This window comes from Biomphalaria glabrata, chromosome 12, assembly GCF_947242115.1.
Source record: "Biomphalaria glabrata chromosome 12, xgBioGlab47.1, whole genome shotgun sequence".
In the NCBI taxonomy this organism is placed as follows: Eukaryota; Metazoa; Mollusca; class Gastropoda; family Planorbidae; genus Biomphalaria; species Biomphalaria glabrata.
Window position 1 is genome coordinate 7,365,902 of NC_074722.1, and position 27,945 is coordinate 7,393,846.

Genomic DNA, 27,945 nt, shown 5'->3' on the forward strand with positions numbered 1-27,945 from the left:
AATCCTTCAGTATACAGAAATATGTTTAATTAGGAAGGGTTTCATCCCCTTAGATTATTGAACATTATTGCTCCCACACAGATTCTCAGATGAAGTTCAAACTTTAAACAATTATTTATTGTATCAAACAAAACATGAATCAATTAAAAAGTTAACCAAAATCAATTACTGGAAATTGATTATGAGTTTGATATCAAAAAAGGGAAATAAATTCTACATTATTAAGATATCCAAAAAAGGATTTCATATTTTTTACTATTTTTTAAAATTTCTTTGTAAATTAAATTTTCAATTTAACTGTATTTTATAAGAAATTACATTTCATAACTCTAAAGAGATCACAATAAAGACAAACACAAATAATATTTAAATACCAGTAATCATTTTAATAAAATTCAACAAACATATAATAAAATCTATGTACATACTATTAAAGACTTTTGACTATATGCCCTTGCATAATTAAAAAGTCGTACAGTTTTCTGGTTTTGTTGACATCTATCTTGATGAGACTCCTTGCCTGAGCCAGTTTCAAGCAGCCATGTTTGGCATTTTCTGCAATCAAGATCTTTGAAAAGTCTAGATAAGCCTGGGGCACTAAGCGGGCTTCAGAGCAAAGCTGAGAAGAATAAAAAAAAGTCTTATAAAAAATTAGACATCATGAATGCTTAATAGATAAGTACAATATTATAAACTTTAGCCTGAAGCACTCAAGTCTAGACAATTATCCTATCCGCTACTCCCTAATCTATCTGCTAACTGAAGAACTGCATCTGCTCTTCCCAAACCAGTCTACACAGACTAAAGCTGCACCTGAAAGGTCACTTCAATATCTCAGACCATGAAACTTTGGCTTTAACTAGGTAAAAGGAACTTTTTTATGGAGCCAGATGATGTAAAGCTTATCTGTTGTTTTTTTTTGGGTGACGGTTAATGAGGGTGTTGTGTGGTCAGCACAATGACCAACCACCTTTACTTCCATAATATATCTCAGTTATCAATTAGAAGTGGATGAACTCTGGAGCATCCTGAAGTTAAAAACTCTCAATATTCAACAGTTCAGAAGCCAAGTGCTTTACCACACAACCAGCATGTCTCCTGGCCTTTTTCTAAGGCTGGTTCTGTTTTATAACATTGAAAAAAGCATTGACAAGATCTTTTAACAACCTAAGACAGGCCAAAGACAAGACAAGTATCCTCATCAAATGAGACCAACCACAATAAATGGCTTGTATTAATTAAATTCTGTAAGATAATTGTAAATAAAAAGTTTTTAAAATAATAATAATCTTTATTGTTTGTAAGGAAATTTGTCTTATCTATCTGGTCTTTCTATATTCTGACCTGTCAAGAGATATTGTGTAGAGAATGTACTTAAAGATTATCTGGCAAAAGCATTAAAGAGTTGACCCAGGACTAGAAGATGTACAACTGCAATCTCTCTACCTTTTTTTGTAACTATATTGAGATTAACTACCAAATGCACTCTACACATTTCCATGCCAAGAAGTATGTTCTAGGTGCAAATAGAGGTATTCTTGAATTTTTATTTCTATTTCTTTTATTTTCTAAGATTACAACCTGCATCCTTATACACCCCACATGTACAATGTGTAACGTGCAGTAAACTACTGGTAGATAGTTGTAGCTCATGAGAGGTCTGTCCCACGAGACGCAATCATGCTCCAGGCATGTGAAATACAAGCTTAAGGTTCTATCTATAGGATTTTGTTTTTGAAAGAAAGTCATTGACATAGTTATCTTGTGATGGTGGAGAAAGATTAGCTGCAGTAGCAGGGCTGGGCCCTAAGACTGTCCAGATTGTGCATGGGCTGGTGCTCAGCCTTATTGTGTAGACTATTCATTCCTGGGACAATCAGCAGCACAGGTTTCTTGTAGTTCAAACTTTATAAGCAAACTGAATTTTGTAAACCCTGCACCTTTGCTGTCATTCAATTGTAAAAAACCTGTATAACAGGCAGGTTTTATGGGTAAAAACACAGTAGTATTTCAAAACTTTTCTTGTACAGAGTGAAGTCAAGATCAAACAAAGCAATGTTTCTATTAATATCAACTAAATTTTCATGTCTCAACTAGACACTATTAAATGGTCTTCTAATATATTTTGTGCAGTTTCACCAACCTCTTTCTCCAAATCATTGAGTTTCTCATAGCCAGGCAAGTTTTCAATCTTCAGACGGGGAACAGGCTTCCTGTGAAGCGGTGGAAGCGTGTTGCCGAGAGCTACGGGGGCTCCATCTCGACTGGCTTGCTTTGACAGCCATGTTTGAAAGTAAACTTCATCCTGGAGCAAAAGAAGAAAATGAATGACTAATTGTGACTAGATTTACTGTAAACAAGTTGTGGGCAACAGTTAACATATCAGACAGTAGATGTACATCTACCATAAAACAATGATGTGCAAATACATGAACATACAGTTCACCATCTAAAAGACATATACATTCACATGTGTATACAGTCATATGTCAATCTTAATAAGTAAATAAAGTATCCCTTTTGAGACCCAAAGGCACATGATATAATAGTCATCAGCCTTTATAGTTTATAATGCTGCTAACATAATACAACAAAAATACACATTTATTCTAAAGCTGAGCTGGTTTGGTCATATTGTAAAACTCACTATCAAAAATCATTCTTCAAAGTACAGTGAAGGAAGCACAAAGAAAAGCTGGCTGGATTACATAAAAGAATAAACCGGCTTCTCTCTTGTTATCCTGCTAAGAACAACTGCAGACCAGTTAAAGTGGAGGGATTGGCAAACTGTTACAGCACCCCTACACTGAAAGTCAAGAACGGATCAGATAAGAATGGGGTAAAACAGGGTTGTGTCTTAGCACTCACGCTGTTAAGCCTCATGTTTCCGCTAAGTTGACAGATGCAGTCAGGAATAGTGATGGAATAAATATTATTGAAATGCTGGGGGCATCTCAAAGTCAAATCAAAAACAAAATTTGGGACCTATTATTTACTGATGACTTGGCTCTTAATGTAAACAGAACTACAGAACAGTGTTATTAACTTTGCAAAAATGTGTGCGGATTTTGGTAATCACAATAAATACTAAAAGACAAAAGTCCTGTGCCTGCCAATTACAGGAAAACCTACTCAGACACAATAATCAAAGTAAACAAACAAATAATAAGTGCAGTGGAAAAATGTATATACCTCGGTAGTACAATCTTAAAAAAAACAACAACATAGATATTGACATGCAAATTGCCTAGTTCAGTGCATCCTTTGGCAGACTGTCCAGGTATGTGTGGAACAGATGAGGCATCAACACATGTACAAAACTAAGGGTCTATCCTCCCAGCATTGCTGTATACCAAAGAAATGTGGACAGTATATAGATGGCATGCTAAGTAGCTGAACCACTTCCACAAGATCTGCCTAAGAAAAATTATGAACATAAAGTGGCAAGATATCTGACACAGAGGTTCTCAAAAGAGTGGGCCTTCATAGCATCCACACAATCCTTATGCAGTCCCATTTGTGATGGGCAGGCCACATCAGAATGGACAACACCCACATCCCTTTATGGCCAGCTAACAAATGGAAATTGAGATGTGGATGGTCAAGAAAAATAGCTCAGTGACACCTTCAAAGCCTCCCTGAAAACCTTCATTATAGACCCTGCCAGCTTGGAGACGAAGCTCTTGATAGAGCATCATGGCCCCACTCTGTGAAAACTGGTGCAAATATTGCTGGGGAAAAGAAACCAGTCTTGGCTGAAGAAAATTGGAGAAGAAAACTAAGGCGACTTGCACAAGTTCCAGCTGGACTACTTGCCAAGTGTACAGCCAAACATTCAAAAATGCAGTGCAAAGCTCACAACCATCTGGATGCCAAAAGTGGTCATCACCATAAAATGATGGACAAACTATCTGAATAATTTATCAAATGAAGACAAATGGCAGGTGAAAAAAAGTTTCAATGCCATTCATTGTATAGAGTCATTGTTTAAAAGCAGTTTAATTACACAATGTCTGAGTTACCAAGATTGTCAATTTCAAAAGTATAATTCAAGTTTTTGAAATGTTTCCATTGCAACTTTACATAATGAAAGTCATCTTTAAGAAATATCAACTGATAGTTGATTAATGTTTATTAACTGTAAATTGGTAAATTACATTTTTTTTTAATAGATCAAATAATTAGGTGAAAATGTTGCTATATAAATGAAGGTAAGGTTACAGCTTTTGTGCTGAACAAAATTTTTTATTTAAAAAACAATACTTGGTACAGAAAAATATGCATAAAACATTTCGAAACCTTTCCAACAATTGTATTATAATATCAGGTAAATCTAAAATAAGACCAATCAACATGTAAAATAAGACTATTAAAGCGAATTTTTTAAAATAATAAAACAATGTTTTGACAATTATTCATTATTTTTTAAAAAAGGATGTCACAAAAATTGAATTTGAAGTAAATATCTATGTAAATTGAACATAATTGAATCATAAAGACTGTTTTGATGACTTTTATCTAGTGCTCATTATGGTAAATAAAAATCTGTTTCAATAATAAAATATTTTTTGGGTAAAGGTAAAACTGAATTGGTTTAATATTTAAAACTAAGTTTAATTTTTTTAGAAAGTGAACAATTTGTTTTCAGGCATTTTGTTTTAACTTAAGAAAAAAAAATGTTGACTTAAAAATAGAGCCAATAAAACTTCAGTTCAAAAACGTCACGTATCGAACCAGTAAAATTGAACTTTGTGTAAAAAATAGTAAAAAATCATAACGGTCAACAAGAACAGTGAAATGGTGAGACTGACCTTCACATGAAGAAGGACATCAGACATAAGGTGGCGCTGTGTTCTAAGGAATTCTCTTCTTTGTTTCAAGGCTTGATAAGTTTTGACAGAACGAAGTTTGACTATACCATTATGTCTATAGTTCTGTAGGTTACTGATATCAGACTTGAGTTGCCTTTCATCTTGTGACACAAATTGTGAAAAGTTTAATGAATAACTAAACTTTGTGTTAAAAAGACTTACTCTATAGAACTAGCTCACTACTACAAAAAAGACGCTACAATGATAAAGCTGTAAATGTTAATACAGATGTGAAGCTAGGAGCTGAAATGATGAATAAGTTATCATGATAAATATTGGAGTGTCTGGCTAAAGGCATAAATGGCATGGTTACCCATCAAGGGGGCTCGACTTTGAAACCCGGCGCAAATTAGGCTGTTTTTGATGAGTGCTTACTTCTCCCAGATACTGAATCAGAAACCCCATTAAGAACGAACCATGCTGAGAATTACTCCTTTAAAGCATGTAAAAGAAAGCGAGCAGTGAGTTTTAAGGTCTTCTAGCCCCCGTACAAGGACAGCCCTAATGCTGCACACAAACCAGTTTTCTCTCAAATCCTATGTCCTGATCGTTCTTCATGCAGAACGCGACATTCATAAAGAATGTGGTCTACTCGACGCAGTGGCAACACAATGTGTCGTAATTCTCCCTGAGCCGTCAGAAGTAAGCACCTATTGGACAGTGTCTAACTCAATACCCCATTGGACAGTGTCTAACTCGATACCCTATTGGACAGTGTCTAACTCGATACCCCATTGGACAGTGTCTAACTCAATACCCCATTGGACAGTGTCTAACTCGATACCCCATTGGACAGTGTCTAACTCGATACCCCATTGGACAGTGTCTAACTCAATACCCCATTGGACAGTGTCTAACTCGATACCCTCACCCAGCCCCACAAGAGGTCAGACAATAATGCTATAAGCATGAAAGATGAGTTATACATTAGCAATTAAATTATATTGTGTCCTTGTTCATTATTTATCCATGTTTAATTCACTATTTTCTCATTTGCATCCATGTTTGCACCATTTAAAGTCTGACATGACAACAAAAAACATTTGATGAGATTTCTCATTAGCCACTTTTTATTGTATTTACACAATATCACCAGAAAATTCTGAGTATTTTATAAGGTTTTGTATTTGAAGATCTTATCTTATGAAATATAGAAATTACTTCAAAATAGAAGATGATCAATCTAGTCATGCATGTTAATCAATGACTTAAATTCTGCCAAGTCATTGGTTTTCCTAGCTCAGGCAACCCATTCCATGCTCTAATAGCACTAGGAAAGAAGGAGTATTTGTACAAATTTGTCTTAGCATATGGAACAAGGAATGTGCCTTACTTTTTTTGTGTCTTACAGCAGATGGAACTCCCTTAAAATGATGTTATAATAGTGTGAGGCACCAAGTTATGAGACTGAGATTTAGATTGGTTCATACACTTGACAGTGAGATAAATATAAGCTTACAAAATTACTTACAAGAGAGGCTTTCTAGGTATTTGTCGAAGGTCAAGGATGGAAAAAGTCTCATGAATGGACGCATGGCATCTAGTGAAAAACTCAAGTCAAATCTTCGTTTCACAAAACCTGTAAAACAAATAAATGTACAAGTTTGAGTCAATGATCTTTATTGAAAGATATTCAACTCAGTTTTTTATTGCCACAAACTTTGATGAATAAAAAATATACTGAAGTAGACTGAAGTAGATTTAGTTAGTGAGAATAATCTGATCTAAGAAATTTAAGCAGTTATGGTTCCTTATAAACTTTCTGCATATAAACAAAACATTTATGAGATAATTAAAAAAAATAAATAAATTATAGCTCTTATGATAAAGCTACTTTCATGCTTATAGCATGCTCAGAGAGCTATGGTCCAATCTCATTTGTGGACCAGAGAGGGTGGGGGTGGGTATCTGGGAGAAGGTTTTCCATGCTGCCTTTAGGCGCTAAGTAAACACAACTCTGCTCGAGTCAGGTGTCAAACCTCGAGCCCCTTTCATGGGTAGCCAACCAAGCCAAGTTCAAACATACATATTATTATATAATAAAACAAAAAAGGTTAAAACTAACACATTATAATGCAATCAAACATTTAAATTCCACAACAGACACTACATAACATTTCATTTGACATGAACTTTGTAAACTAGAAATCTACTCCATACCCAAGGAGTTGCTATAGAACTATGACATACAAACACATTACACTTTATTGTATTCTTTAGTATGATTTTCTTGAAGTGTACATCACATGTAATTCACATTTAAACAGAATGCTTACAAATGAATTTAATTCATTTTTTTTCTTTATTGAATTGTGTTTTGATTTGAGGAAGCTTTCAGATGTCTTTCAGAAAGGATTATTATATATCAAACCTCCTGCAGGATGGAAGAGGTCAAGATTTGAACTAGGACCATCTTTACAGCAGTCAGAGATGCTTACCAGACAAACAAGTTGCCAGCTTACATAGTTAAACCATTTCAAAATCAAGAGTAATTTAAAGAAAACAAAAACTTTATTGACTTACCATACCATCTACGGCTATTGATGAGGCCAATGTCTCGAACAATTCTAAAAATAATAATAAATAAAAAGAAGACATATTTAGAGTTGGTTTAAATTTTGTATTAATAAAAAGTAACAAAATAATAATCCTCCTAAGTTTTATGGTAATGTATGCACGTATCTATCTAATCATGTATACAATTTTTTTAAGGGGTGATATTCTTTTGAATATTTGATTAGTGCTTTTGCTTAATTTATGAATTTCTTTTAATCGTATGTTTTCAGACATTTCCATTTAAAACTTCAACACAATTTTTATTGAAAAATGTACAAAAAAAACGTAATTTTCTTTTAATGCAAAATAGTATAAAACTAAGATACGGAGCAAATTCCTCATTAAAAGTTCTTTTTATAGAAATGTAAAACTTCAAATACTTTTTTTTACGTTGTCTTTCAATCAAACTATTTCTGTAAACATCCAGTGCGGCCAATTTCAGCTCTGAAACAAACACAAACAATTGATACCAGTATCTGAATTTAAATGTATAAAAAAATTATACAAAATGAATATTCTTAGAAGCAGAAATTCTTTTAATATGAACAAGTAATTCCCCATTAGGGACGAACCATGCTGAGAATTACTCCTTTAGAGCATATAAAAGAAAGCGGGCAGTGAGTTTTAGATTCAAATGATTGTCTTTTTTTATGGGGGAGGGAATGTTTATGCTAGTAACTTTGGGGCTTTTTGTCAAGCACATTACTTGCAGCATATAAACTATAAACTAGCACACTTAGCAAGAAAAAAGTTTTACGTAGTTGGTGTCTAATTAAAAAAAAATGTAAACACTGGCACTATCTATGGCAATTAGATAGGTTTCAAAACCTACAAACCAGCAATGCCAATCTGCAAGGATTAATTGCATAACGATTAGACGAATTTCCAATAACCTAACCTACAAACAAAGATTTCAATCACTTAAATTTCACTGTAAACAAAAAGAATGCCTGCCTGATCCTGTGGTATGCCCCTGATATCATGAGCCCGAGTAGGATCTTTGACAGCGGCCATCTCCTGCCATTCTGCGAGAGGTCTGAACCAGGACATAATCTTCATAATTTTTTCTGAAGGAATGCCCATAACTTGTTTTTTACTATATACTATTTCAATGATAGTTAATTCCCTTTTTTTTCTCACTGATGAAGTCATTTAAATAAGTTCCTCACCTGTAAACAGGTTTCTGTCTCCTTCTTCTTCACCTTCCATATTTTCCTCATCCTCATCCTCAAAGCTCATTTGGCAAATGTCCATCTCTATAAAGTTGTCATGCTCAATGTTGAAATCTCCTCTGGCTGCAGAGTAGCCTCCCATCTCATGCCACAGGGCTGTTTGCTCAGCAGGTCTAGGTGGGTTGTCTGATACTGATAACAATCACAAAGTTATTTTTAAGGTGGGCTAATACTGAATAACATCCCTAAAGAAAGTTATGTTCTGATACTAACAACCACTAAGAAAGTTTAGTTCTTGGTGGCTAGTCAGACAAGGTATTTTTGGCTGCTGACCGTTACATTTTTCTACATAAATGTTAACAAAAGGAAGTATATTGTAGCCAGCTATATTTTTTTCCTCAATAGATGTCTACTTTTAGACTCTGACATCATATAATCTTCATTAAAAATACCTACCACCAGAATAGAGAATTTAACAGCTCATAATGGATGCTCACATAATAGAGGTTTGAGTTTTGAGGGGTTTTTTTATTATCCTTTTCTAAAGCAATTTTTTTTTCCTTTTGATATGAAGAATAAAAAGTGTTATTTTAAAACTTACATTTGTACGTAATAGGAGCTCCTTTGTTTATAACTGGATCTGGAAAAACTGGTCAAAAATACAACAAAGTTAAAAAGTGATTAAGCTTGCTGTCTCAATACACTTTGACAAAATAAACTTAAACAAAAGAAAAGGGAACTTTACTTTTTTTTACTATTGATGATATATATATATTTAGTTGACAAGTAAGTATAGTTTTCTTTTCGATGTGCCTTCAAGATTGAAGACAATTACATTCTAGCCTAAACAATTTGCAGTGTTTATACCCATGACCATCGAGATGACAGAGCACATTCAATACAACCAAGCAGCCATCCAAATACAAATTCCAAAGTATAAATAGACATTGACAGAAGACAAATAAGATTTTTTTTTACTCTGTAATAACTTGAACTTTACCATTATAGAGTACTAAAAATGTTTAAAATAAAAATTAAAAAAAAAAGAATTTTTAATCTTGAAGAGTATGTTCATAGATATATTTTGAAACAACTTTCATGTTTAATTTAAAAAACAAAAGGTTTCACTTTTAGAAGAGCAAAAGGATTACACTTATCTCAAATTGGGTTTTCAATATTGCTTTTAGTTTTGAGATCAAAATGCAAACAACAGACTAACAACCACAAACAATGGTGACTTTTTCTGTACTGGGCCCCCTAAAAATAGGGTGAAGGAACAAATTGTAACTTTTTACACCACACAATGTCTACCTGGCAGAGGGGGTTTTGGATTGTCTACGTAGCAGCTAAAATAATGTCGCTCACAGTCTTCTGGAGTTTTGGTTCTCATTCGAGTACTGATTGTTGGCCTGGAAGGAAAAGTATAATTCAAAGTGTTATCACAATTATGGCCTCCTTCAAAGCGACTATGGATTATCTCATATAACATATAAATTCTTAAAATAAAAATGACACTCTAAACTGCTTACCAATTACCCAAACCATATTCACAGATTGCTTCCAATAAGCGTATTTCTTCTGTAGCAGTCCAACTTGGTTCATATAGTGGAAACTCCAGTTTCTGAAAGTCCAAATCTATTTTTTACTCTAAAATCTTTTTGATAATGAATAATTTAATTTTGAACACTAGACAAGAAAAATCTATCAATGTAAAGCATAATAGGAAACACTAAGTGACTTATGAAATAACACTCTCTAGAGCCCCCTTCAATAGTGAAACAGCTATGGGTCATATCATACTCTTAGAAATGAGATGAATGCCTGGGCATTAGCTAAAGTCAGAGCGATGTTGTCTACATAGCAGCTTCCCGTCTCCATGCAGCTATGCCCAGAGGAACACCAAGTGCTGATACAAGGTGTAACACTGTGCAGCAAGCTGCCTAAGGGTCACCAGCTCATGATTTTTCCTAGGGGTTGACTCACGAAGTCTTTCTCAAGTTTGGATCCTGCTGCTCTGCAAGGCAGCAACGGTTTCAATTCAGACAAGCCCCTTCTGCCTGAATCTTACTGGTTTAGGCACCAATTACTTCTGTTAGTGCTAACAGATTCCCTGGACCCAATATCTGAGTCACACATGAAGGCCAAGAATTGGACTGAAACATATTTGGTGAATAAATTTTAAAAGTCATTAAAGTTGATACTCTTGGACTATTTACCACAACACAATAAGGATGATCATTTGAATGTTGCTCCAACTGGATCCCCAATGAAAAACACTGGATACATATGTTCATATTTGGCTGACAATGTTCTGCAGCGCAGCGTATCCAGGGAGTTAGTAAAGGCAAGCCACATGCTCGACATTTAGTTCCAAAAGCATCTAATGCATCATCATCATACTCCATAGGAAGAGATCAATCTGTAAAAAAAAAACATTTCTTATGTCACATGTACTTTAGAATATTTTAGTGTATTATATGTTACAATACAATACAACAAATATTTCATCAACCTCTTCATCATTAAATGCGATGGGTTCCCTGAGTCAGACAGGAAAACCAATGACTTGGCAAAGTTAAAGTCATTGATTAATATGCATGACTAGATTGACCTAAGTATAACACATGCAGGACATAATCATATTCTTTTATGACATAAAGTCTGTATTTTATAAGATAAGATTATAAGCTAAATGTCAAAATAATTTGATTAGGGAAATTTTATCAAAGAAATAATCATCTTCTTTTTGATGTAACATAATCTGTATTTTATAAGATAAGATAAATGTAAAAATATTTTGATTTGGGAAATTATATAGATATCAAATATCACTGACTAGGTCTGGATCTAATTAATACTAGTTAGTAATATACTTCCTATAATCATAATGTTACTGACAATCATCACATTTACAATGTTATTGTTAGTAGGTCTACATTTAATAGTTTTTGAAAAATTTATTTTTTTTTTGTTACAGTTGTTAGTCAACTAAGTCTGTCCTCTGCTCAGCTGTTGCTTTAGAAACTGTTAGACTTTTAGATCTAGAGTATTATAGTGTATTCTACCCTAGATATAAATAATCATAATCTATTGTCTGTTAGAGCCTAGCCCTAGCTAGACCCGCAGAGGCCTAGTAGTAAGTAGTAGACTACAAGTTTTAGTAGTAAAAGCGCTTCAATTCATCTTCATCATCTACAATTCTACTTTCTACATTTGTCTACATCCTCTAGTTGAGTATAGTATAGGTATAGACTTGCTTGCCTTATGATGCCTCTTATCTACTATCTGGATCTAAATTTAAACTTGACACTTGTGACCTAGGGAGGTAAACAAAAATTATTTTTTTTTGAAAAAAAAAATAAATTTTGCTTAGTAAATCATTGAAGTACTTTATTAGAACTTTCCACTGATGTAAAAATTATGTCTGAATGTTTAACAGTTAGAAAGTTATGATTTTTTTAACGCGTTTTTGCTTAACATTGAACCCAATGGAAAAAGTGAGAGGAGATTTTGTAAAATTCAACAAAAAAACACACAATTTCGTTAATTTTGACCTCACCATTTATTATTATATATCAAATGAAAGCTTATGATGTGCCCTACACAAGCCTATTATTAATTTATATACTGCTAAAGTAATTAACGTAAAAAAAAATAAGAATAATGAGGTTACTAAACATTTTTTTAAACGATAATGCTTATAATTTAGTTATTTTTAATAAACAAACACAAAACCATGTATCAGAAGAAAGCTACAGTTGTACATTACCTACGTATATATTGATTTGTATATATTAATTAACATAGAAAAAAGTTCAACTCATCAATGATGGGTAACAAAGTCACTGATGACAACTTACAATCAATTGCTTTATCTGGATATAACGTTTCTGATGTATGATACTGAAGATGACATAGATGATTCAGTTGATTCAGTATGGTAAGATGAGGTATTAGTCATGACATGAGTTGTAGGCAGGCAGTAGTTGAAGATGATACAGTTGATTCAGTATGGTAAGATGAGGTATTAGTCATGACATGAGTTGTAGGCAGTAGTTGAAGATGATATAGTTGATTCAGTATGGTAAGATGAGGTATTAGCCATGACATGAGTTGTAGGCAGTAGTTGAAGATGATACAGTTGATTCAGTATGGTAAGATGAGGTATTAGCCATGAGTTGTAGGCAGTAGTTGAAGATGATACAGTTGATTCAGTATGGTAAGATGAGGTATTAGCCATGAGTTGTAGGCAGTAGTTGAAGATGATACAGTTGATTCAGTATGGTAAGATGAGGTATTAGCCATGACATGAGTTGTAGGCAGTAGTTGAAGATGATACAGTTGATTCAGTATGGTAAGATGAGGTATTAGCCATGACATGAGTTGTAGGCAGTAGTTGAAGATGATACAGTTGATTCAGTATGGTAAGATGAGGTATTAGCCATGACATGGGTTGTAGGCAGTAGTTGAAGATGATACAGTTGATTCAGTATGGTAAGATGAGGTATTAGCCATGACAAGTGTTGTAAGCAGTAGTCGAATGCAATGAAGATCTAGAGTGTTATTACAACATTCATATAATACTGTTTATGGTGACATACATTAATACAGGTGATTCTTAGTAAGTTCAGGTGCTAACCATAGCATGAGTTGTAGCCAATAAACAATAAATTCTTGAATTCAATGATGGTCTACTGTTAGTACAATACGATGAGGTGTTGGCCATAGATGTGTAATTGTAATAATGAGTAAGAAAAATAAATTAAGAAGAAACATTACACCCAAGAAAACAAAACCATTTCTTTACTGCACGAGTCTTGAAGAGAGGACTGATAAAATTTATTATTAAATCAATGGTATAAAAAAAAATAGCAGTCAGTGGTCAGAAAATTTAATGTTTAAGCACTAAATAGTAAAAAAAAAATTTCTTTAAATTTTAAATATTTAATTTTTTATAAATATTTTTTTATAGTTTAATGTTAAACCTTCTTGAAGAAAACAATACAGATTTGTAAGTGTAGAACAAGAGACGTAAACCAAAAAAAATTTATACATACAAAATAATTCTGAATACAGTTGGTGTGCATAAAATAATATGAAATAGTAAACATGTCAAAGTAAGAATTAATTTAATTATATATTAAATATATATATTGATATTAAAGAACTATAAAATGGAAAGTAGAATAAGTTGAAATATGCCACAAAGCATAATGATTTCAGCATGAAATAGGAAGAAAAGTAGTTAGGAAGCAAAGCTTAGTATTTAAAAAATTTGAAAAGTAAATAAATATGTACAGTTCAATATGTAACATAAAAAAAAATTCAGAATTTAAAAAATTTTTTTTACTGAAACTGGCAAAGAACAGTGTTATATCAGAGCAGCTCTGAGAAATAGAGAATCACAATGTACTCTAATTCGTTTTGCGAAAGTGAGTTAAGGAAATTATTTATTTTAATCAATATAACATGTACTTTTTAAAAAAATATCTAAATATACCATTGGAATTAATTTTAAATTCATATATGAAAGAAAAAAATTTAGTAAAAAAGTGAGTTATGGAAATTATTGATTTTAATCAATATAACATGTACTTTTAAAAAAAATATCTAAATATAACATTGGAATTTATTTTAAATTCATATATGAAAGAAAACAATTTAGTAAAATGTAATTTTCATGTATAAAAAAAATTAATGAAAGATTTAAAAAAGTAAAAGAAGATCAATATAATCAAAAGTAATTCTAAAATTAAATCCTTGAAAGAATGTTCTTTAGAATTGGATAGTTATATTTGTGACTTTTTAAGCAAATTTTTAATTATTAAGTATTAATTTTATAGTTAGTAATTAATTTGTTGTAAGGTAAATTTGAGGTTATGAATGATTGTATATTTAATAATTGTTTGTATTTGTTTGTGACCCAATTCAAAAGAACACCCATTTGCAAGACAGAAATCAAACTGCACAATTATTGCCAATGGATAGAAAAAAAAACATGATGTCAATAGCGTCTAATGTCCAGTCTAATTTACATTAAAGTCAGGTCTTTAAATAGTACGTCACAAGCTAATTCATATTTATTCATGTCATAATCAACACCCTCACTTTCATCCTCTTCAATCGACCAGTAGGACACCTCATATACATCTTTATTATATACAACTTTCTTTCCTTTCCATTCTTTCTTCACTCTCATTATCCTACCACAATGCGCACCTTCATCAAACCAGTAATGGCAAATCAACCTCCCAAAAATATTCCCTGATAAAATGTCCACAACATTAGTCAAAGTCTCTTCAGTCACATCCTTCATTTCTGTCCTTATTCGGTCAAAGTCTTCCTTTCTAAGCAGGTTCTCAATCTGTTTCCTCTCTCTCTTCTCACTTTCTCTGGCCTTTTGCTCTGCCCTCTTAACAATCTCTTCATTCACACTAGACGACCTCACTTTATTAGCCCGCCTTCTAATGCGTGCAGCACCCATGGCCCATTCGACCCTTTCTTTCCGAGCTGATTCCGTCAGGGAATCTAGATAGGCCACAGTTTTGTTCTTTTTGGAACGGACTTTAGAAGAGATGTAGCACACTGTTGCACTGGGTGCACGTTTTTTTTCTGCACTGAACATGCCAACCACCTCTTCTGAGTCCATATTATGTGACCTAGCAGATTCCGCTTCAAGCTTCATCAGCTCAGATTCATCCATACAAAGAAAACTTTCATACTGCCTCTGGATAACAGACGCAATAGAAGACAGGCAATCTTTCAACATACGCTCAACTTGCATATCTTGAGGGCAGAGCAAAAGAACTTGCAGTACAGGGTCATTGGCATCAAGGTCTTCATCAAAGAAGTCTAAGCTCCTTGTAAAAATGCTGAAAGGATTTTTCAGACATTCATTTACTCGGGCTAGAACTCCTTTAATGACTGTGACGCCCTCATAATAAGAAATATTTCTCACATCATCTTGGGATGTGTAAAATTTTCTCATCCAAGGGCCAGTCAACAGTTTTCCTATTAGGCCCATGACATATAATTGTTTTTTTGCTGTTTGAAGTTGGAGGTCATACAGCAATGCTGCAGTCAGACCTCCACAAGGAAGGGCAGAGGCAGATCCCAAAAAATCTAAAATTTGTTCAGAATGAAGGACCAATATTCCACTAGTATGAAATAATACATGAAAACGATTACCCCTATACCGTGGAATAAGGCCCTTCTTTAATTTTTCTTTTACTAAAAATGAAACAAAAGCTTTGGGATTGCCTGTACCCATTTTGTAACGCATTTTGGTCAGCTGCAAGACAATGTTACCTGCCAAGCAGTCACTACCAAAAAGCTTACCTTGTTCTGTCTGCAGGGTCTTAAGTGCCTCCGTGCAGCCTTTAGCAATGCTATCAAGCGGGTGCACGTGGCAATTAAGCTCAGTCAAGGATTTGTCCCACAACTCAGACAATCGCATCACAGTGGCATGGTTTACAGGAGCCCGGTCAGACATTGTGTTCGAAATATTTTGGATAATTTTATCCCGGCACTCGTGTAAATCTGTCTTGTGAAAATTAGAGTACACTCCTGCCAAGTTTTGAATTGCTTGACAGATGTGATTCCCATAATCCTCAGCCGTCCCACCACTCAGGTCATCTAAAGCAATTACTAAAGTATTAGACTTGGTGGTGAGATGCACTGAGTTGACATGTACACCCTCTTGGGTTGTGGCATCAAACCCAAGAGTTAGGCCTGGTGTAGCCATGACAACTTCAGCGGCTTGCAGGTCTGATATAACACCAAGTTCTCTTACACAGTTTTCAATAGAACTTTTGTCAGGGACAGAATCAATAAGGATCCCCATTCTGTGTGACAAACTATCAATTACAGAGGGGATTCTTTTGGTGGGGACATTGTTAGAAATACAATCATAAATAATCAATCTGGCTATTACATTATAAGTTTTTTTGTCTTTTTTAAGGGACGTAGCATTAATATTTTCTAATTGTAAAACTTTATCTTCAAGGACCAGTTTGTCACACTGAAGGGCCTTAATGATTGTGTCCCTCTCAGACAATTCTTTTTTATAATTTGATTTAATTTTAATTATTGAATGATTATACTTATTTTTTGTGGCTGTTAATCTATTTTTCAATTTAGCTATTTCTTCTTTGCCAGATTCAGTTTTAAGTTTTTTTAATTCCTTTTTAAGTTTTATAATAGTTTGTTTTTTTCTCTCCACTGACTGCTTAAAGTTTTTAATTATTTTAGGCTGATCATTAATTTGTAATTTGATTTGCTTCATTTTTTGTATGTGCCTGCTTCTTTCCTCACTCCTAGACTCGGAGAGCAAAGATAAACGCCTTTTTAAGTCTTTTTCTCTGGGTGTAAGTCCCTCTTTTATGTTTAAAGCAGGGGGAATAAATTCATTTACTGGTTGTATGGTTTCTACAGCTGGTGTTTGAATGTTGGAATCAGGATTGGGGACAGTATGAGAGGGTAGTTGGTGAAATATTTCAGAGCACATTATTTTTATTTTTCCAAGATTTCTATTTAAATTTTTTTTGTGTTTTGTTAGTGTATTGTAAATTAATCTTTTTAATTTAATTAAAGTTTCTGGTGAAGGAATTCCGAAGGATGAACTTATTATATCTGTTGAACTTGTATAACATGATTCATTGGCTATAAAAATATGAAGAGCATGGCCATTTAAGCAGGTTTTATTAGTAGTGTCAGATCCAGGCTCTGGTATATCACTATATTTATCCAAGAGAAACTGAAACAGTTGTGAGTCTTTGAGTGACCAAACTATTGCAGTCCTTGCTTTAGGCATGATTTCTGTAAAATAAAACTGCATATATTAATATTCTGCTGAATTTAGTGTAACAGAAATTTTGCCCTAGAATTAGCCTTTTAGCAATTAAAAAACTGTTCTATAATGTGATTTATATAAATAAATCGTCTATCTTTAACTTTAAATAGTTTAAATCTAGATTCCAGATCTATTTTTAGTACTAAAAAAACTATAAGTATAGTCACTATAAATAATTATAGATTATAGACTATTAACTATTATCATTATGACTAGTATAAGTATTATAGTATAGTCTTACTATTCTTAGTCTTTGATGTATAAGTCCGGACTTAGTCTTAGAAGATCTAGTCTAGATCTAGAACTAGACTAGAAGTTATAATAAAAACTTAGATCTAGAATAGATATCTATTATATAATTAATTAGATAGTTACATAGTAGATCTAGATATCTAGATCTAGCTAGATTAGATTATTTTTCTTCTAGATCTAGACGTAATTAGACTCCAACTATAAATGATCTTGATAATGAATCTAGAAGTCTATCTAGGATCTAAATTCTAACGATGAGTCTAATAGATTCTAGAGATTTATCTTCAATCTTGATCTAGAGGAATCTAGACCCTCTCTAATTATTCAAAAGATTGTTATTTTGGAGTGAATGCAGTCAGTAGAAGTTTAAAATCGAATTAGTGGTATCTAAAACTACAACCGGCTTATGAAAGAAACTAAAGTTTATGTTCCTAAACCCGTGCACAAATCAATTCAAATCTTATTATTATATTATCTTATATAATAAATTACAGACTTTTCTAACAAAACAAAATAATTACACCCTACGCGCGCGTATCCATATGTTAATCTAGTCTTGCATGTTGATTAGACTTAAACTATTCTAATTCATTGGTTTTTCCTGTCTGATTCACACAGGTTCGTACCATGATGACAATGAGTACACATTATATCAGAACGTCTCTATTATAACTTCAAGGACACTATATCAATAAGTCTCTAACTTCAATGACATAGTATCAGAAAGTCTCTAACTTTATTGACATTATATCAGAACGTCTCCATTATAACTTCAATGACATTGCATCAGAAAGTCTCTAACTTTAATGACAATATATCAGAACGACTCTAACTTCAATGATATTAAATCAGAACTTCTCTAACTTCAATGACTTTTTATCAGAACGTCTCTAACTTCAATGACTTTTTATCAGAACGTCTCTAACTTCAATGACATTATATCAGAACGTCTCTAACTTCAATGACTTTTTATCAGAATGTCTCTAACTTCAATGACATTATATCAGAACGTCTCTAACTTCAATGACTTTTTATCAGACTGTCTCTAACTTCAATGACATTATATCAGAACGTCTCTAACTTCAATGACTTTTTATCATAACGTCTCTAACTTTATTGACATTATATCAGAACGTCTCTAACTTCAATGACATTGCATCAGAAAGTCTCTAACTTCAATGACTTTTTATCAGAACGTCTCTAACTTCAATGACATTGCATCAGAAAGTCTCTAACTTCAATGACAATATATCAGAAAGTCTCTAACTTTAATCACATTTAATCAGAACGTCTCTAACTTCAATGACATTATATCAGAACGTCTCTAACTTCAATGACTTTTTATCAGAATGTCTCTAACTTCAATGACATTATATCAGAACGTCTCTAACTTCAATGACTTTTTATCAGAACGTCTCTAACTTCAATGACATTATATCAGAACGTCTCTAACTTCAATGACTTTTTATCAGAATGTCTCTAACTTCAATGACATTATATCAGAACGTCTCTAACTTCAATGACTTTTTATCAGAACGTCTCTAACTTCAATGATATTATATTAACGACGTTTTAATCTAATTTTCAGTCTAGCGTACTTTAGATTTTTTTTTCTTGAGCTAAATGAGTTTACAAAATAATAGGATTACACTCTCGAGCCTTGCTAGTTCCACAAGTCCCATCCGAAACGAAGTTTACCACGCCTGATTTATTTCACTTCAGAAACAAGAAAACTATACCTGACATAACAATGATTTAATGGTGGAATACGCAAATTTAACTAAATTGAAAAAAGTTAAACTGTAAATGAATATCTAAAAGCCTTAACAGAGAAGGCATTAGCCCACATACAGGCATGAGTTCGTATGAGAGTAATTCAGTTAGAAAAACAATGTTTTTTTTATTCAATACGAACAGCATGCAAACCTTTGAAAATCACTTTGAAAGTTTTGGTGGAAAAAGAAAACACATTTTACAATGGCATTCTGCCAAGTGTTTGTCTGTTATGAAAAATGGACTTTTCACACTAAGACATAGAAAAGCTTTTTTTTTTCTTTTTTTTTTTTCAAATGTGTCAAATGTTTACCAGTTTTGTGTTAAGGCTGTGATCCAGCTACAGATAGCTGGTCCAATCTTATCTAAAATAAAAATGGAGATTGGAGTTTTCGGGTTTAGATAACCCTACTTTGAAAAATTCTTATTTGGGGACCTAGATTGTTAATTCAGATGCCAGGTACCTGCTCGCTGCTTTGCCATGGGGCAGGTTCGGAGGTCCGCGGCTCTAGTCCATCTGGGAGCTTATCTGTCTCAGGTCATTACTACACCTTCTTCTCTTAATAACCTTTGTACCTTAGTGCTGTTAAAATATCTTACATGCCATGTTTATTCATCCAATCTAATGGGTGGGTGCAGTGGCGTAGCTAGGGTGGGGGGGAGAAGGGGGCCCAAATTTGAAAATCACCCCGGGCCCCTACTTGAGCCGACTTGAGGTCCCCCAAATGAGTGTCCGATTTTTTTTAAAAATATTAAATACTAAGCCACTGCCCTGTTATCTTGCTATTCATGTTGTTATGTAAATTAGTGACCATGTTGCATGTATTCCACATAATAAAAGCTTGTCTTCGAGTCCGAAGATTAATGAGGAATACAGTATTTCCCGTGGATACGCAGCCCATGTTGTGACCAATATATTTTGCCACAACCAGGGCAAGCATAACCATTGTCCGCCAGTGGTCGATTATTTTCTTTTCGCCGTCTGCGTCTGTCCTCGGCAGCGGATTTATTTTGGTCTCAAATGTGTATCCAGTGGTCTTTGTAAGTGACCTCCAGCTGTTCTGAAGCCGCATGCAGCCAGGTGCTCTTTTCTATGTCATTATCTCTTGTCATGATGTCGAATGTTAAAATACAGGAGCCCCTAAAGAGGCCAAGCCCCCCCCCCCCAGCCCACAAATCCCTTGCTACGCCACTTTGTAGGCGTAAGTTTAATGTCAATAGTACAAGCACATTTTAAATTGAAATTGATAATCCGTTTTTAAACTGAACCTTAATTTATTCACAGATATTTACAGACTCCAGTGGCGTACCTATGAATTGGCCATCATTTGGGGTCCCGTGGGGCTTGACCTCTTTAAGGACCCATGCCTTTTGACATTGGACATCGTGACATGAGATAATGGCGTAATATTTAATATTTAATGTAAAAAAAATATTTCGAAAACTCATTTCGGAGTCCCCCATTAATTTCAAATTCTCCACCAGAATCCACCACCCCCCATAGCCACGCCACTGCAAGACTCTCAATATAGTAAGTACAGTAATATTTAAAATATAACAAAATAATAAAAAGATGTTATATGATTTTCAATTAGCATTGTTGTTAAATTCTAACAGACTAATATATAATTGACCGTTAGCATTGTAGCGTAATAGTTTTATGCATTAATAATGAAATTACACAATTAGTTATTCATTTTAGTTTCTATATCAGTTTGTAGCAAAAAAGAAACTATAAAGCAAAACCTCTTCGACTTTGTGACTAAACCCAAACCAAGACACATGTGACGTGGCAACAAGCTATTGGTCCAAACTGCCCACAGGTTGTGACGTTGCAGGTCAGTGTTCAGGTCTTTTATAACGATTGGTCACCTGACAAGGGACAAACTTCGGGAGTCAACCTCGAGATAAAAAAAAAATTATGAGCCGGAGATCTTTAAGCAACTTGAAACAACCAGCACTACATTCCAGACAGTTCGTGTGACGCTGCTGATCCCAAACTGTTTCGGTTATTCGCCTTTCATTTGGACCCAGCTGCAGAGTAGGCCTAGAGAGAGCGAACTGCTGTCTGGGTGACGTAAGAGATCCATCAAGAGATAATGTCCAGGTTTTCCTCTTATGCAAGATCATTGAAATGAACCATAGTCGTTTTACGACTGGTGGAAGCCAAGAACATTTTAGCGGTAGATATTCTGGTTATTTTATTGACCTAGGGGTCAAAACTCTGAAACACTCATCGAATATGTCCTGGACGATAAACAAGAAATAAAAAAAAATACTTTAACAAAAAAGCTTATAACAAGCGTATAGTTGTATCAATTAGTTTGGATCAGTCATGTGATTAAATTTGTAATTGATCTAGAGTAATCTAGACCAACGACCAGCCACCTTTACTTTCCCCAACTAATGTCAGATATCCCTAAGTTCAATATCCCTGCCATTGCCGAGATTCGAACCCGGTTCGGAAGCGCATTTTTACTGAGCCACCACGCCCCCCCCCCTTTTCATTAAATGTGCTACTTTCAATGATTGGTTAAATTGATGCATTTCTTTTTTATATATATTTAATACACATATACTTGTTTTTACAATTATTCAATTTACTTCATTCTCATACAGAATCATTGAGTCAAACACGAAACAGAGTTACGGTACAAAAAAATAAAACTGTTTATTAAATGTACGAATTAGTTTCCCATGGTTACACATTCTTTAGTAAAAAAAACAACAAAAAAAAAAAACATAAACAAATTAACAGCAAAGAATTAGATCTAGACATAGATCTAGACTAGTTATCTAGATTCTAGATCTAGAGTCCATGTAAACATAATTTATTTTTTTACTTCATATGAAAAGAATACAGCAAGAGTACATGGGAGTTTTGTATTACCTTGACAGTGCTCAAAAAGTAGGCCATTGCTTCCAAATTTTGGCTTGGTCATTACTTCTACAAAGACAGCTAATTTCACAATAGTTCTTCATCATCTTGCAAAAGAAAAAAAGGTTTTCATTTGAGCTTCCTGTGTTTAATGTGAGTGCGCACTGCGTGCCTAATTGAAAGACAAACGTCTGCTAGGAGATCACGCTGAGAGTTATCGTACCTTATGCTTTGGGTTTTTCCGGTCAACCACTGTGCAAGGTTGCGTTGTGACGAGCAGAAGTCAGCGAATGCCCCAGTCTGCAGTTATCAGTGGCACGATGGGTAGTGAGATGGAGAGTAATTGAATTTGAGGGTTTTCCCGAAAAGGTCAAGGAAAAACAGGTCAACATATGCTGTAAAGTTCATTCAATTTTCAACTCGAAACGATGCTGGAACAGAAGCAAAAGGTGGGCGCTGATGATAATTGGAAAGATAAGATAACTCGACGTAATAATAACAAATCTACTTTTCAATAGCAGATATGCTGGACTAGCAAACCTATATTACAACATCAAACCAGCATATCTATATTACAATAGCAAACCTAAAAATTAACATCTACACCAAAATTACAATAGCATATCACAATTACAATAGCAGAAGTATGTGATGGATAATCAATTTTACAATATCAGATCAAAATTACAACCGTAAATCTAAAAAAAAAATAGCAGATTTACATAGTCCTAACTTAAAGCAGCTTTATATAAAAATTATAAATATTCATCATGATGTCATTTATATATAGATAATAATAATATAATTTAAAGAGCGCTGGTAACAACCAAAATGTAGGCTCAAGGCGCTGTGATTACATTTCAAACATAAACGCGAGAGCTAAAATGACAAACTAATCTAATTAAGTTTTGAACAGATAGGTATTAATGTTCTTGAATGCAGTGAAGTATGTTGTCTGTCTGAGATCAATGGGGTGTGAGTTCCAATCCTTTGGTGCGTGTACTAAAAAAGCAAGCCAACTTTTGATGGAGAAATGTGGCACCGCTAGAGGCGTTGAGTCCATGGAGCGCAGAGTCCACTGAGGGACATGTGGAGTGATCAATTCACTAAGTTACAATGAGTAAATGCATATTGCCCTTGTTGTTCTTGTTTTCGATAATTACTAAACGCATGTAGCGTTTGTTGTTATTGTTTTCGATAATTAGTACAAGCATGTTTTTTTGTTTTATGATTTTATGAGAGGCTGTCTAGAATCTCTGCCAGGTTTTGTGTTTTTTTAATAATCTGCACCAGATAGGTCGACTAAATTTTCTGCTAGAGAGGCTTTTATCATCTCTTCTGGAGAGGCTGTTTGGAATACTCGGATACTGATCCAGAGAGGCTTCAAGGGCTATTAAAATCAGCTACAAGATAATTATGTACATGAGATGGGGATGGTAATTATAAAATGAGTGACTCTTATTAAAAAGAGTAAAGTTCCCCCTTCAGACCTTGTGGTCTATAGGGCAGATGATGTAAAGGTCATCTGTTTCTGTGGCCTACTGTTAACGAGGGTGTTATGTGGCCAGCACAACGACCAGCCGCCTTTACTTTTGCCAAACTAATGTCAGGTACCCATTAGACCTGGGTGGACTCAGAGGCGCCCTAAGATCCCGAAATTTAAAATCCCAGGATTCGGACCCCGGTTCGGTAGCCAAGCGCTTTACCGCTCAGCCACCGACTATAATGAGTGCGTTTGATAATCTCGATTGTAATAGAATTGGAATGAAGATATACGCCGATGTAAACTGTGAAGATATACGCCGATGTAAACTGTGAAGATATACGCCGATGTAAACTGTGGAGATATACACCTACGTAAACTCTCTACAAGAAACAAGTCTAGATACAGTTTTGGGTTAACAGCATTTTTATGAATGGAAGTCAATGTTTACATAATAATTGTATTTAAAAAAAAAACGTTTCGGTCACTTGCCTTGATGTAACTAACAATGCGGTGCCATTATCTCTCTGTAACTATACCTTTTTTTATTCACACCCACGCGACAGCAAGTGCCAAGATGTAAACAAATTATTTAGATCTGAATCAAGATCTACATGAGAGGATGGAGTAGAATACTAACAAACTAAAAAGACCTTATTCAATTAGACAAGGAATTATAAACAAAATAAAGGTAAACACACATGCACATAGTTTGACGCTGAATTAGATTTATTCATGTTTTGGGGCAGATTCAAGTTTATGGTCTTAGATTCATTCCTGTCTTGGGGTAGATTAAAGTTTATGGTCTTAGATATAAAACCTAGAAATAAAGGAGGACATTGTCAAAAAACTAGACATTAAAACCAGTAGAGCCAGTTCAAAAATTGCTTTGCACTTAATGGCACAGTCGCACCGCCAAAAGAGGCCAGGAAAATGTCAGCATTGTAAGCTCTGAAAGATTAGAAAGGCAACGTCCTATAGGTCATTCAACTCTAATGAGCATTTGGGGGAAATGGAGAAGGGGCGGGGAATGCGTTGTTTGATTTTCAACGTCTCTAGAACATTCGACTGAACTTTTATGGTGGAAGTACGCAATTATTGTAAATGATTAGTTGATAATTAATTTACGCCACAAATTTACATTTTAGGCCGATTGTACTATTCTTATGGTCCGCTAACTCTACATGTCCTACAAGATCACTAATGAGGAACTGTGGCAAGAATAGAGCATTAGATATCCTTCAGAGACGCTGGCGATGGATAAGACACACCCTTCGCAAGCCTACATCCAACATCACAAGACAAGAGGAAGAATAGACGACCCAGAAATACATGGCACCTAGATTTGGAAGCAGATACCTAGCAAATGGACAAGATCAGATGACAGTTGGAGAGAGTCCGAGATCTGAGACGCCTGGAGAAAGCTGTTTGATGGACCATAGCTTGGATGTCTCTCCATCAAAGTAATTAATTGGCCTGACTCAAACTACAGAAGTGCTATTAGAAGTGCTATTAGAAGTGCTATTAGAAGTGCTATTAGAAGTTCTGTTCGTGCTGAAATAAAAGTAACGGCCACTTTTGGTGTTCAGAAAAGATACTTTTTTTACAATACCTCTTTTTAACTCGTATCCTCGTGAAAGGTTCGAAAATGGCTCTAACGATATTCCTTGAAATCTTACAGTCGATGTATATCTCTCAGAAAAGCTTTACTAGCTCGTTGGACACACTGGGACAACTTTCACTTTTACAATATTTCAAAGTAAAAAAGAAACATTGACTGGAGAACTAAGTCTAGATCTAGATCCAACATCGTCTTTGAAAGTTCTTGAAATGACAAAATGTGCTAATACAAGGCATTATTGATGAAAGAGTTTAATAAATGAATGTGCAGGAAAATTTTGCACATCGTCTCCTAAGTCTAGATACAAAACCTTATTAGAATATTATAAAGTCTAGTAGATCTATACCATAGACATAAATAAATATAGACTGGCCGATTAAAGAGTTTTATGAAACGAACATTTGTGACTTGCAATTTTGGGTACTTTATTATACAGCATTTATGAGCAGTATAAAAGTTAAGTATTCATATCTATTTCAGCCATAACCTATATAAGTATTACAATATTTTCACTAGTGTTTTGTTTAATCTCTAAGAACGAAGATCATGCAATTTTCATAATTCGGAAATCCGAATACAATATATCTACATGTTTTCAAGTTACATGAAGTTACTTCCTTCGGCCAGTCTATATTTATTTATGTCTATGATCTATACATTCGTTTAACCATGACATATATATATATATGTGTGTGTCTCCTGACTCGGAAGACAAAAGATGCGCCCAGATAAGTCACTACTTTTAGTTTCTTCTTGAGACGAGGCAGAATCTGGCGTGACTAATCCAGTCCATTTCGGAACTATTTATGTATATTTTGTTTTTGTTTGTTTTGTTTGTTTTTGTCATTGATGAAAATCTCTAATAGACTTTTATTTAGGAGGGAATCACTTTATTTTGGGTATGTGTAGAACAACTGTTCATGTCACTTAAAGTGCTTCATCCTATCATTTCGATAATTTCTTTTCCGTTCGAAAACGTATTCCACTCATTTTATTGTTGGCCGTAAAATACAAATATTGCTTTTCAGCAACTCCTCTCAAGTTCAACAGGAGCCCCCAGCATGCAGCAGGTTAAGGACCGCTGACACAAGTCTTTATTTTATAAAGACTATCAAAACATTCTTTAATGCTGTGTTTCCCAAACTGTGTTTTGCGGTACCCTAGTGTTCCTCGAGGTCTGAATAGATAGTCCATGAACTACTGGAATAATTAACTAGTGGCCACCGCATGAATTAATTAATTAATTAGCAAAGTGTTCCGTTAAATTCTCACAAATGTGCAAAGTGTTCCGTTAAATACTCACAAATGTGCAAAGTGTTCCGTTAAATTTTCACAATTGTGCCAAGTGTTCCGTTAAATTTTCACAAATGTGCAAAGTATTCCGTTAAATTTTCACAAATGTGCAAAGTGTTCCGTTAAATTTTTACAAATGTGCAATGTGTTCCGTTAAATTCTCACAAATGTGCAAAGTGTTCCGTTAAATGCTCACAAATGTGCAAAGTGTTCCATTAAATTCTTACAAATGTGCAAAGTGTTCCGTTAAATACTCACAAATGTGCAAAGTGTTCCGTTAAAGAAAAAGTTTGGGAAACATTGCTTTAATGAACTGTGATTGACGCTAGAAGAGACACAGGGCGCTTATTCGTATAAACGGCACTGAATACGCCCTCTTCCCCTTTCTTTAACATCTTTTTTACATGCCCATAACTCGCCCGTCCACTCTGGCACTATCAGCTCTGGGAAAAGTCATAAATATGTCACCGAGGCTATTCGAGCTTGGACTCCCTGATGATAAGCGCAGCGGCAGGACCTAGGTCAGTATTTATATACACTTGTCCATGCCGCCTTTTCGTGGACAGGCGATGTCTTTAATTTAGTTCATGCCGACTTCTAGTTTTAACCGTTTCGCAGGAGTTCATTGCCCCTTGCGCTATTTATTTCTAGCTATTAAGGATGAAGGATGACTCTCGGGACAGTAAAACCAGGCACTTATCAACAAAACAGTTGACAGAGGTATAAAGATTCAAAAAGATGGAGAAACATATTCATTTGAAACTTTAATATTGAAAAGCACAAGTATGCCGGTGTAAGCAGATACTAAGAAGAAATAAAAAAACTGAGTGATAAAAAAAATATTAATATCTCTTATGTCAGTGTTAGAAATTCATCAAATCTAAGTAGAAGTTATCATCTCTTTTCTCTCTCTCTCTCTTTTATTATCTCTTTTCCCTTAAACTCTCTTTCTCATTATCTTTTTCCCTTCCCAAATTTCTGGGATGGTTTTAATCAAACTAGATGCACACTGCTTTCTTGAATGATAATTAACACAGTTCTTACTTACTTCACGTGTTACCGCTGCCGCCATGTTGATATACTCTTAAATACAAGTAGAAACAGATATACGACAAGGCCGAGTTACAACACACACACACAGAGGCTTTTATTCAACCATATTAGATAACGAACAGCTACACACACTTCCGAATCC

General features: G+C 34.3%; 1 protein-coding gene across 10 annotated transcripts; it reads right to left on the reverse strand.

Annotated features, from left to right (window-relative positions):
• Window positions 1-360: 360 nt before the first annotated feature.
• Window positions 361-27,945, reverse strand: LOC106067388 (transcriptional adapter 2-alpha-like). Of its 10 annotated transcripts, XM_013226563.2 has the most exons (14): window positions 27,799-27,945; window positions 22,577-22,784; window positions 22,366-22,460; window positions 10,816-11,018; window positions 10,129-10,220; window positions 9,911-10,008; window positions 9,201-9,248; window positions 8,597-8,791; window positions 7,808-7,871; window positions 7,395-7,438; window positions 6,343-6,450; window positions 4,812-4,972; window positions 2,144-2,305; window positions 361-619 (listed from the first exon to the last, which is right to left on the reverse strand). In XM_013226563.2, the coding sequence occupies exons 4-14, from the start codon at window positions 11,002-11,004 to the stop codon at window positions 431-433; spliced, it is 1,350 nt and encodes a 449-aa protein (XP_013082017.2). In that variant the 5' UTR covers window positions 11,005-11,018; window positions 22,366-22,460; window positions 22,577-22,784; window positions 27,799-27,945; the 3' UTR covers window positions 361-430. The 10 variants fall into 10 exon arrangements, 8 of the variants coding, with proteins under 8 accessions (XP_013082017.2, XP_013082018.2, XP_055861601.1 ...); XM_013226564.2 differs by lacking the exons at window positions 22,366-22,460; window positions 22,577-22,784; window positions 27,799-27,945 and adding exons at window positions 11,861-11,916; window positions 13,239-14,622; XM_056005626.1 differs by lacking the exons at window positions 22,577-22,784; window positions 27,799-27,945 and having other exon boundaries at window positions 22,366-22,516.